This window comes from Hyaena hyaena, unplaced genomic scaffold, assembly GCF_003009895.1.
Source record: "Hyaena hyaena isolate Hyena2069 unplaced genomic scaffold, ASM300989v1 scaffold_391, whole genome shotgun sequence".
Classification (NCBI taxonomy): Eukaryota; Metazoa; Chordata; class Mammalia; order Carnivora; family Hyaenidae; genus Hyaena; species Hyaena hyaena.
In genome coordinates, this window is record NW_024081024.1 from 930290 (window position 1) to 943202 (window position 12913).

The following is a 12913-nucleotide window of genomic DNA, read 5'->3' on the forward strand; positions in this document are numbered from 1 at the left end:
AAAATACAATTTTCTGAGCCAAGTTCATGAACTCCCTGAATTCGATCAGGTGGAAAACTCCTGTAACAAGTTATTTTCTGCATAACCTCCTACCTTACAACCCTGATCTCCAGTTAGACTGTCATGTGCCCTTATTTTAGGGATTAGGGAAAAAAGTCAAATTTCCTGCTTTTTGAAATAACAATAATTATTGGTCTGTATATAACAAATATTATTGAAAAAGGCAATTACCATCTTCTGCCCCTACCACACCTCCCTCATAAAGTGTCCATGGGCTGAGAAGGGGGAGAGAGTTGGAGAATAAATGAAGAGAATCACCATGAGTGGGGTGGGAAAGGCATGATAGAATCTTCCTAAAGTTTCAGGGGTCTGTGCATAAAGACATTAGTTCCCAGGATACAAACGGAGAAAGCTAGCCTTACCTAGGATACCTGTGGCTGTATGTGCCAGGAAACTTGTTTGGAAAATGCAGTGTGTTGTCTAGGCATGAAAGTGTGGGAGATGGTCCCTGTGCTTCGTGACAGAAGGCATCTGAAAGTTCCTGTGGGCTCATGCTAGTTGATCAAGAGGGAAGGAGAACCTGTGATTCTTCAGAGTTCTCAGAAGCCAGATGAGGGGATTTAAGAGGGCAATGACATGAAAAATAACCCTCTAAAGTTGAGGACTGTGTTTCAGTAGACTATGAGCTCCATGGAATCAGCTGGAGGCCAGCGTATGGCCACTGGTCATTTAATCTATATTCAAGAGACCTGCATCTATTGCCTGTGTAGAATACTGCGGAGTGAGGTATAACTGGAGACAGCCATACTGCGTGGTGGGCACCCCTCCTCTTTTGTTTTCTTTTTTACTGAAATGAGTGTAAACACTCCTGTCGAAGCCTGGTATGGGAGATGCAGAGGAGACTCATGAAGGGAATTGATCTGAGTGTGACTAGGAAGTAATTGAATTGGACTATTTTTACTTCGTAGTGCTTAGATTCTATTTATTAAAATAGCATAAAGGATATAGGATCAACAATTAAATTTAAGAAACAGAAAGATATAGTGATTGTTTATCTAAGTTTGTATTTGTGGACATTTACAACTGATCTAAGAGAAGTGTTAAAAGGTTTTTTGTGTTGTAGTGGACACAATACTATGTGGTTCTGCTGATGCTGGGAGAGAAAATATTTTCCTATATCTTAAGTTCCATTGGGGAACTTTCCTCCAGGTATTTTTTAAAGATTTATTTATTTATTTTGAGAGAGAGAGAGAGAGAGAGAAAGAATCCCAAGCAGACTCCATGCTGTCAGCACACAGCCCCACAGGGGACTTGATCTCAAGAACTGTGAGATCATGACTTGAGCCAAAATCAAGCATTGCATGCTTACCCACCTGAGCCACCCAGGCGCCCCTCATTTATAGAGTTAACAATTTATTTTTTAATGGACAATCGTCATGAGGTGAAAAGGGTATTACGAGGTCTTTCTAATTTGTCGAATGTTCTAAGATGGTTCTGCAGGACATTGTGGTTTAGTTGGTAGAAAGCATCATTGTTTAATTAGGATGGCATGGATTGCTGGGCAAGATAGGAATAGCTGCTAGTTGTTTTGCACCAGATTTATGTGTGTACTTTACCTATATTACCCCATTAAGATATAATAATAATAGTATTCCTCTTATATCCTCATTTTACAAATGAAAAACTTGGGCTCGGAAAGGCTAAGTGGCCCATTAGCACAACTGAGTGATCAAGCTGGGGCTAACGTCATCTCTCTCCAGCCTCCAAATCTGTGCCCTTCCCACCATCTCTGCTCTCTTGATGTGGGGAAACAGCTGATTATCCCATAGTCAAACATCCCTCTGTGTTTTTCTATTCTCCATGCTTCATTTTGGTAGCACCCAGTGGCTGCAAGTGTAAATTCAGGTAGCCTCTGAAATGTTCACAATGAAAGGCATATTCCGAGGCCTCTGGGGAAAGCAACTAAGCAAACTGAAGGGAGAGTTTTATGTTTACTCAGATCTTGACACTTGGAGACCACATGGAGGCACTTCCTCTATGAAGTGTAAATCATGAGAAATATTGGCTATACTATTTTTACACATTACTGTTTACTAAGTAGTATTATGTGAAAAGATTTGCATGGGATGAACCTTACGTGACAGTGGTTTCCCAAGTATGGTTCCCTTGACAAACAGTATCAGCATCACCTGGGAACATGTTAGGAATGTAGATTCTTAGGCTCTACTCCAGAACTACTGAATCAGTCTCTGGGGGTGATGCCTAGTAATCTGTGTTTTATCTGAAAATCTTTCCAGGTGAGGCTTATGCTGAAGTTTGAGAACCGCTCTATGGCTCTTTAGTGTTTTCTTATTGTTTAAACCACACTATAGGTAGGAGGCTCCTACTTTGATATTTATGACTTCTCATGAACCTTGGGCAGGCTCCCTAACTTATGTGGTCGAAGCTAGGTTGTTCAAAGCAGTAGCCTACAGCCACAAGTATAAGTTGAGCATTTGAAATGTGAATTGAGATGTGTTCTAAGCATAAAAGAAACACCAGATTTTAAAAGAATTTAGTATGAAGAACATAACTATTCTGTTAATATTTTTACATTGATTACACATTGAAATGATAACATTTTGGATATGTTGTATTAGATCAATAAATTAATTTTGCTTGTTTTTTTTAAATGTGACTTCTAGAAAATTTAGAATGATATATGCTCTTTGCCCATGTTACATTTCTTTTTTTTTTTTTTTTAAATTTTTTTTTTTAATGTTTTATTTATTTCTAGGAGAGAGAGAGAGACAGCGTGAGCAGGGGAGGGTCAGAGAGAGAGGGAGTCACAGACTGAAACAGGCTCCAGGCTCTGAGCTGGCAGTCAGCACAGAGCCCGATGCGGGGCTCGAACCCACGAACCGCGAGATCATGACCTAAGCGAAAGTCGGACACTTAACCGACTAAGCCACCCAGGCGCCCCTCCCATGTTACATTTCTATTGGATAATGCTGGGTTTAATTTCCACATCAATAGAGATCAATAAATTGTTCACATTTGGAAAGTGTTTGGTTTTATCCTTGAGGGAATGTGGAGCAGAGAAGACTTGGTTTTCCCCCTGCTGAACTTTATTCCCCAAACACTATCATTGACTGAAAAGATGACTAGGCTTTCATTTGCTGAGGTTGTCTACTCATGTCTTCTAAACTCTGAACTCAGGTGGCCAGTGAAAACATTCTGCTTGTTAGTCATGAGGTTAGCCTCACTACCATAAACTCCACAGGAACACATCAAAGTAGATGGAAGGGAATCTTTGAGTTTCAAGGATTCAGCATCTTCCCCTGCACAATCAAATGCTATATTTTAAATCCACTTTTGAACTGAAAGTAAAATTGGAAAACACTAAAACCTTAGTAAAGAACAGATGCGCATTTGAAACCAAAAGTATTTCTGTAACATCGGGACTATATCTGTGGATTAGTGTGAGAAAAATATTGTATTGAGTCAAACACAGATTTCTATGATTGAGAATAAAGAATGGTGCTGAATTGATTTTTTGGTCAGTTTGATTTTATTTTATGACCCAGTCTTTTTAGATATAAAGCATTGATCATTATCCAGCCTAAAAGTTCTTACACTAATAAGAATTAGAAGAATGTTTCCAACTTGCCTTTCGTTGGATTATTGATGTGCTTGAAGTTGAAGTATAGTTTATTGCTAATATAGCAATTGTCAATGACCTGTTTTTATTTCTAATTTTCAGAAAAAGTGGTGTGAATATTTCATCCTAAGTAATATAAACATTTTTGAATTTTGGAATCTGAATTTAATTCACCTGTCTGACTTAAGTGATGAGCTTTTGTTGAAGAATATTGCTTTTTACTATGAAAATGAAGATGTTGAAGGTATCATCTTAATATCTTATAATAACTGTATTTTCATCCAGAGATAAACATTATAAAGGATTTGAAACTTCAAAATAATTTTCCTATATGTCCAACATATAACATAGCAATTATTTTCCTTCCAATCTTTGTTTATACATGCATTTAAGTTTATTTAGTTGCAATCAGAGTGAATGTTATATTTTTTAAAATTTTAACTTAATATGCTCCACAAGTATTCTTAGAAAAAATATGTGTTTGGGTATTTGGCCTTTCTAGATAATTTTAACAGTTGAATTTTTCACTTAAATATATGAATAACATTTAAAAATATTTACTCTAGTTGATATAATCAACCTATTAGTATGAAATATTTAGGGAATTTTGACTTTTTTCCAAAGATAAAGCTGATTTATATATTTGGAAAAAATTTAAAAATTAAAATTTATTTTTGTTTCTTTGAATTATTTTCTTAGAATCAATTTTCTCCTGTTTTTTAATAGCCAGAGAAAAATAAAACATGTTTTAAGAGAGCTATAACCCACTGAACATTATTGAAACTTCTTTGACCTCTAGAATTTGGTTCCTACGCCTTGCAAACATTGGAATGAGTTAACTGTATTTAAATTTAGCAACCCTCTACAAATTTTCTCATCTCTGACATATAAGCTTTATTCAGTTTTATTGGTTGTAAAAGTTATATGTAGCATAATCTTTTCTTAACCTTATCAAATTGATATTCACGGTTATTGTTAGTTAAGACAGTTGTAATCTTAACTATGGGAAAACAAGATAATTCAAAAATCTATAGTCTCATTAGGGACCATATTCATTTAGGTATAGTGTGGAACTCAGTGAAAATTTCACTGTTTGAGAATTATTTCAGAACTCTATGAATTTAGTCAAAATGTGTGCTTCTGTGTATATAGGAATTACTTTTAATATTTAGTACTTTTAAATATTATATAGGTCTACATTTGAATTTGGGGGATGCCATTATGAAGGATTATGAACATCTCTGGAATACTGTGTCAAAGTTGGTCGGAAAGTTTTCTGTTGGAAAGCCATTTCCTCTGAGAACAACAAAACTTTCTTTTCTTGAAAAGAATCCCTCGCCAATCAAAGGTAATAAATCTCTAAATTAATTTGAAATGAGAGTTCAAATCTCTGAAAATGTCTTGAATGCACCACTAACTAAATGCTGCAGGCCTAAATTGTTTTCTGGCACTAAGCATTTTAATAATAAGTTACCTTTCACTGTATCATTGGGGTGATGTGCTGTGAGTGTAATTTTAAAGAGTTCTATGTTTTGCTCATAACTAATTGTTGCCAATTTAAAAAAAAAACAGTTATATGTGGCTTTCATTTCTATCAATATGGCAGTATTGATTAGGTGAAAATCTCTTTTGGGAAACAATTGAAATGCTGGTCAGACACACCAAACATCTTTTTGTATTATCACAGCTAGGCTCAAAAAAATAGAAGCGAAATTCCAGGAGCTAAAAATAAAGGGAGAGACTGATCTCTAGGTAATTCAAAATAAATTACTCTGATAATTTCTAATTATAAGTCCATTTCCCCAAGAATCTGGGGTTTCAATGACCAAGTTAGTAGGGTCAAGATAATTGTAAGCCAGATAATTAAGGTGATCAGAAGAATCTAGTGCATTCTCTGTAGACAGAAAATATCGTAAGGCCTGGTTTTACAGGATACAGATTTTACTCATACTCTGCCAAATATAAGTACAAATACAAATTTATAAAGTGACAGGAAATAAGCTGCTATGAGAAACAATAATCTACAGAGGTAGAACTTCATATTTTGTAATTATCAAAAGTAGAATATACTATCTGTGTATTTAAAATGCTTAAAAAAATAAAATATGAAATTTGAAACATGGGAAATAAAGTAACCAAAGTTGCAGAAATGAAAATATTGTTAATGGTTAGGTTAAAAAGATTGGATATTGCTGAAGGGAATGAGTAAACTGGAAACAGATCAAAAGAATTACAGTTAAAAGTAGAGATGACCATGTTATATGGTTATATGTTATACATCTTAAGCTTACACAATGTTATACGACAGTTACAGCTTTATGCTGGAAAAACTTAAGAAAAAATAAATAAGAGAGGAAACAATATAAAAGATATGTTGGGGCGCCTGGGTGGCTTAGTCGGTTGGGCGTCCGACTTTCGCTTAGGTCATGATCTCGCGGTTCGTGGGTTCGAGCCCCGCGTCGGTCTCTGTGCTGACTGCCAGCTCAGAGCCTGGAGCCTGTTTCAGTCTGTGACTCCCTCTCTCTCTGACCCTCCCCTGCTCACGCTGTCTCTCTCTCTCTCTCCTAGAAATAAATAAAAAATCTTTAAAAAATAAATAAATAAATAAATAAATAAAAGATATGTCAATAAAGAAGATATAACAAAGAAGTCAAGCCTTTCCTTCACTTGGAGATTCAGAAGGAAAGAATGAACCAATGTAGGGTAGACAATATTTGAAGAGATCTGGCTGGGTATTGCCTGGATTGATGAAAGATAAGAATTGCACATATGAGGATGTATGATGAATCCCAAGTGGGGTAAATTAAACATATGCACATACACACTCATAGGTAAATATACACACTGGATACAATATAGTAAAATTAGAGAATACAAAAAAATAAAAGAACAATAGTTAAATAACAAAAATTAGTGTATAATGGACTTCCCTATAACAATGATGGAGATCAGAATATAGTGAAATTACAAATAATTCTTAAAATATCATTTAAGAATGAAGAAATAATTCAAAATTGTTAGAAATACAAAAACTAATTTATCCGTCATAGCATCATGAAAGTTATTTCCACATGATGAATTCAGGAAGAATAAAAGGTTCCCCTAAGGAATATGTGAAGGAAAGCTATTGGGAATTTGGGATGTGTTAATATATTTCCAAATAGGGGGAAGAATATATATACATTTATGTCCAGATGAGTTTCACCAAAGACTCTTAAAATTTTTTTTTTAAATTTTAAGTGGTTTTTTTTTTTTTTCAAGAGAGCAACAGAGTGCACGTGGGGAATGGGCAGAGTGAGAGGGAGACAGAGAATCTAAAGCAAGCTCCAGGCTGTCATCACAGAGCTCAAAGCAGGGCTCAAACCCATGAACTGTGGAATCGTGACCTGAGCTGAAATTGGACGCTCAACCACTGAGCTACCCAGGCACCCTTTACCAGATACACACTCTTGAGGGCAAGTAATTTATTGATCCCAGAAAGATCAAATAAGGGAGTGGTTAGGTAAGATCAGGAAGAGAACAAAACCATTGTAGGACATGCTACTGGTTTCTACTGTGGGCAACTACAGGTAGATTTTACTGAGAATCTTAGAATAGTGTTAAACAACCTCCGAGATGACTCACCTGAAGAGCCTGGAACATTTACCCTGAAACTCTTGTCACAATTTTGGCTGAGGGCTATCTCCGGGGCACTGAAGACTTAGTACTTCTGGCCTTCTTCATATGGCTGTAAGAAGAAAAGTATTCAGGCAAAGAGTTGCAGAGACTTGCAGGAGGAAGATGTTAGGCAAACACAGGAACAGTGAACACCAAGGGGATAATGGGCACAGCAATAGCAGGTTATCAAGAATTATGAGGCAGATATTAATAAAAAAAACATTTGTTAGCCAAATATATATAGGATGTATGTGATATGTATGGTATCTATCAGGTGTATGTGTATATGTACAAATACATATATACATAGATACATCTATGTATGGATATCAAAGAGCATGTAAGAAAATACTGTAATGATATCAAATTTTGTTATTATCTATATATTTTCTCCTAACTTCTTTTTTATTTAATTTTCTTAAAAGTATTTATAGAGAATATATCTGAGTGAGAGTCCTATATTCAAATTCCTTATAATAGGGGATAATAAAAGGAATAAGTAGGACACAGGTATTTTTCTACCTACCTACCTACGTGCCTAAATGCTGCCTATTTCATTATACTCTGCTATGTTCCAAAATGTTTTAATGTGGGTAATAGCTTTATGGGAAGGTCTGGAATTGATAAATGCAAATAAAATCAGTGAAAAATGCTTTTTAATGTAATGTTTTCGAAAATGATATATAATATTCCTGTATGAAAGTTTCACATTTGACATTGTCTTAATTTTTTTTTTTACTTGTTTACAGATACCTCCAAGGAAAAGATTCCTAATTTGGGTTTTATTCCTATGTCTTGTGAATTGCTTGATAAGTTTGTTGGTGACATTTTGAAAAATTTGCCTTTATTAAAGAGGTAAAAACAAAAATGTCTGTACAAATAGTTGGGTGGATAGATGATTTACTCATTAAAGATTCTATGAAGTGCAACAGATAAAATGGAATATATTAGATGCAGTATGTGTTTGTAATACCCAATGAGTTTAATAGCAAATTTATCAGTGTCTTTGATCTTAACTAGGTTAAAATCAACATGGTTTTAATCTTAGAGTAGGATTAATCCAGCTGGGGGTTGCCTGGGTGGCCCAGTTGGTCAAGTGTTTGACTTCTTAATTTTGGCTCAGGTCATGATCTCACAGTTGGTAAGATCAAGCCTTGCAACTGACTATGCGGGCTGTGCAGAGCCTGCTTGGGATTCTTTCTCTCCCTCCCACTCTCTGCCCTCCCTTGCCAATGCGTGTGCACACATGCAGCTCTCTTTCTGTCTCTCAAACTACATAAATAAAAATTTTTTAAAAAGTACTCCAGCTGATGTTTTTAAATAATGGATTAACTAATGAATATTTGTTGATGTTGCTGATACTGTTAGAGATGTGGGGTAGATCTGGGTTTTTAAGCACTTAACAAACTGCTTTTTGGATTCCAACACCTGCATCATCTCACAGGAAGAGGAAAGGTAGCTGTGATTTTTAAAAAATATTATAAAATGAAATCTTTGCTGTGTTCTGTTTGGAAGTATGAAATTTAAAATATGCATATATATCTTTTTGTTTCATAGCGATGATCCTACTGTAACTTCACTGGTTAAACAAAAAGAATTTGATGAACTTGTGCATTGGCATTCTCATAGACCGCTTAGTGATGATTATGACAGGACAAAGTGTCAATATGATGGTGAGTTCTGAGACTCTGGTGGAATAAATTAAAATCAGGGGCACCTGGGTAGCTCAGTCAGTTAAGCGTCTGATTTTAGCTCAGGTCATGATCTCTTGGTTTGTTATTTCAAGCCCCTTGTTAGGCTCTTTGCTGACAGCTCAGAAGCCTGGGGCTTCGGATTCTGTGTCTCCCTCTCTCTCTGCCCATTCCCCGCTCATGCTCTGTCTCTCTCTCAAAAATAAATAAACATTAAAAAAATTTAAAATCAATTTCACTCTCTGCTTTTTATTTTGTAATGAAAAATTATCATGAGCCACTAGTTACATTTCTTTTTTTTAATTTAATGTTTTTTGAGAGAGAGCTCATATGCGCGTGTATGCAACTGGGGGAAAGGCAGAATGAGAGGCAGAGACAGAATCTTAAGCAGACTCAGGGCTTGATTTCACAACTGTGAGATCATGACCTGAGCTGAAATCAAGAGTCAGAAACGTAACCTACTGAGCCACCCAGGCACCTCACAAATTATATTTCTTGAATAGTAATAGTCTACAAGGTATTTAGGTATATGATCATAAAGATGGTCATGAAGAAATCTCACTCTGTTTACTAATAGTCATAGGTACACAGATCTGCAGATATCCAAGGAAGTGAACCAAAGTTGCATTTGTCCCCACAATAATTAGAAGCCATTTTAAAGAAATATGGTTATTTCCATATTTTATTATTCCACAGATGAATTATTATTCCACAGATATTAACCAAGATATCTGTGTATTCCTTGAAGTTCAAAATACCAAGGCCATAGTCTTCCAAGCAATTTCAGCTACTCTCACATCACCCAATTGATTATATGTACCATGTATCAGCTTTTTATGTGCCTGATGCTCAGGATGGTTAGAACTGTAAAAAGAGGCTCATGAAACCACTAACAGTAGATCAACGGAGATTGAATTAGGGATCTTTTCTCATTGGTTCATCCGTTGTCTTCATCTCATCTTTGTCCATCCCGATGCTTACCTCCACCCTCCTTCTAGCTGACAAAACTTACAGAAGAACCGAGGACTGTGCATGGTAAACTTGCTCATATGAAGTACTTATCAACGTGCTTGTATAAACAGCTACTAAGATCCTGAAAGATGTGAGGGGGTCTTTTGGATTAAACCCTTCAAAGCGGTTTAATTTGATATATGTAGATATAGACATAGAAAAATTAACTAGCTTAATTATTCCTTAAATGGTAGCTTGCTTTGGGTGTGGGAGCAAGTCATAACTTGATTGTTGGGATTTCCTATGTCATGGAGTTTTCCATAGTGAAAGTATTTTTCAGCTGCCAAGCTCTTGGCTCTGTGGCTATAGTTTGGAGTAAGAATTTTCCTATCACCTGATGCCAGAAGCCAGAATATCTAAGATGGATATCTTCTAGATTTTGCCTCTACTTTCTTCTCAAACTCATTCACAGAGCACATAACAGAGGTAATACCTACAATCTGTCATTCTTTGTAGCATCCTGATATTTGGGAGGTAGATAGTGAAAGAGTGTTTTGTCACTTCTGTCCTTTAAGTAAGGTAAGGAATTATTCCATAGACAAAAATTAGCCTGACTTATGATTAACCTCTTTAACAAAAGTAAATCAGACTAAATTACTATTCCAAACTAACAAATACATGTGTGGGTGGGATGGCATGAAGAATTAGTGAGAATGCTATTGAAAAAATATAATAGTTTTACATTTCAAGTCTTTTTTTTTTTTTTTTTTTTTTTTCAGAAAAATGTAGAGATCCTCGTGTTCTTAGGTCTCGGCAGAAGTATCATGTTTTTCAACGATTTTATGGGAGTTCATTAGAATCAGTCTCTCCAAAAACTGTTGTAACTCAAGCTGTCAAGCCTAAGAGGAATTTCAGTGTACCCAAGAACAAAAAGGCACACGTAGGTTCTTTTAATTCTATCACATTTCAAAACATTTTTTGGGTCTTTTCTTAACTTGATATTTGTTCAGTTCCTTCGGTAGTTCCTTTCCATACTGTGCTTTTTCTTTTTATATATGATCACTTACATTATTTTATTGACTTGCTAAGAAAGTCTAGCCTCCATATAAAAGGTTATATATGATCCTCTGTACATAATAAAATATATATATATATTTGAAAATGAATATAAGATATTACATTACTAAAGCTTTGGATTTAGAAATGTAGAAGTAAAATTAAAAATATAGTTCTTTGGGAGTTCTGGTCTACAATGACGATATAGGAGTTTCTTGAAGTCATTTCCTCCCATAGACACAATGAATTTACAGACACATACAGAAGAATTCTCCCTGAAGGTAATCCAAAAACTAGAGAAATAACTCCTACACCTTGGACCGATGAGAAAAAACCCACAATGAAACAGGTAGAAGAGGCTGAGACACACTGTTGCCAAAACCCCTCCACTGATGCAGAGATGTACGCTTGGGAGAGAACTCAGAAGTCTCAATTTTTCTCTCAGAAGGAATGGGTTGGGACTAGATTGTTGGTCTGACACTCCAACTTTGGAGTTCTACCTGAGGAATGAGCCTCCCTAAAACATCTAACTTTGAAATGCCAACAAAGCTTGCATCCACAAGATCTACAAGACTTTAGTCTGCCTATCTTCCCAGGGCTCAGGACAGAGGCAGCAGACTGAAATACTCATTCCCTATCTTTCTCTGAAAGAGGCTGATTTGCATACTTTAAAAGCAGTGAACAGACCCTAAGCATTATACTATAGAAAACTTTCAGATCACAAAGGAAGAGAAAAGAGAAGAACAAAGCCAGAAAAAAATTAGTGACAATAGTAAGTCAATACCTATTAATAGTTAATTTAAATGTAAACGGCCTAAATTAGCTAATCAAAAGACATAAAGTGGCTGAGTGAACACTAATACTAATACTAATAATGATAAAAGACCCTACTATATGCTGTCTAAAAGAGACTTGACTAACTTCAGCTTTAAAGATACACACTGACTGAAAGTAGAGGGATGGAAAAAGATACTACATGCAAATAGAAACCAAATAATTCAGGGGTGGCTATATTTAATTTAGAGAAAATAGACTTTAAGGCAAAGACTGTAATGAGAAACAAAGAAAGTCATTACATAATGATAAAGGTGAAAACCTGAAAGCATTTTCTTTAAGATAAGAAACAAGACAAGGATGCCTCCCTCACCACTTTTATTCATAATAGTACTGGAAACCCTGGTTAGAGCAATTAAGCAAGAAAAAGAAATAAAAGGCCTCCAAATCAGTAAGGTAGAGGTAAAACTTTCACCATTTGCAGATGGTAAATTATATATAAAATCTCTAAAGACTTCACCAAAATACTTTTAGAACTAATGAATGAATTCAGTAAAGTTTTAGTATACAAAATTAATAAACACAAATCTGTTATGTTTCTATACACAAATAAAACACTAGCAGAAAGAGAAATTAAGATAATAATTTCATTTACAATTGCATCAAAATATCTAGAAATAAATTTTACCAAAGAGGTAAAAGACCTGTGTTCTGAAAACTATAAAACATCAAGGAAAGAAATTGAAAGTGACAAAAAAATGGAAAGACACTTCATGCTCATTGATTAGAAGAATTATTGTCAAAATGTCCATACTACCCAAAGCAATCTACAGATTTAATGCATACCCTATCAAACTACCAACAATATTTTCCACAGAACTAGAAGAAATAATCCTAAAATTTTCATGGAACCACAAAGGACTCCAAATAGTCAAAGTAATCTTGATAAAGATGAACAAAACTGGAAGTATCACAATTCTAGATTTCAAGATATACTACAAAACATGATACTGGCACAAAAACAGACACATAGATCAGTAGAACATAATAGAGAGCCAAAAATAACCCCACACATACATGATTGTTTCAAGAAAAAGTAGGCTAGAATATATAATGGGGGGAAAGACAGTTTAATAAATGGTGT

The 12913-nt window shown here is 35.2% G+C and overlaps 1 protein-coding gene across 1 annotated transcript in view; it reads left to right on the forward strand.

Moving 5' to 3' along the window:
* LOC120244774 (probable ATP-dependent RNA helicase DDX60) overlaps positions 1-12913 on the forward strand; it is a 103069-nt gene that overhangs the window by 21845 nt on the left and 68311 nt on the right. Inside the window, exons 9-13 of the mRNA XM_039251511.1 lie at positions 3743-3884; positions 4833-4988; positions 8047-8152; positions 8855-8970; positions 10719-10879. Of these exons, the coding sequence (XP_039107442.1) occupies positions 3743-3884; positions 4833-4988; positions 8047-8152; positions 8855-8970; positions 10719-10879 (681 nt within the window). The remainder of the gene's footprint in view (positions 1-3742; positions 3885-4832; positions 4989-8046; positions 8153-8854; positions 8971-10718; positions 10880-12913) is intronic.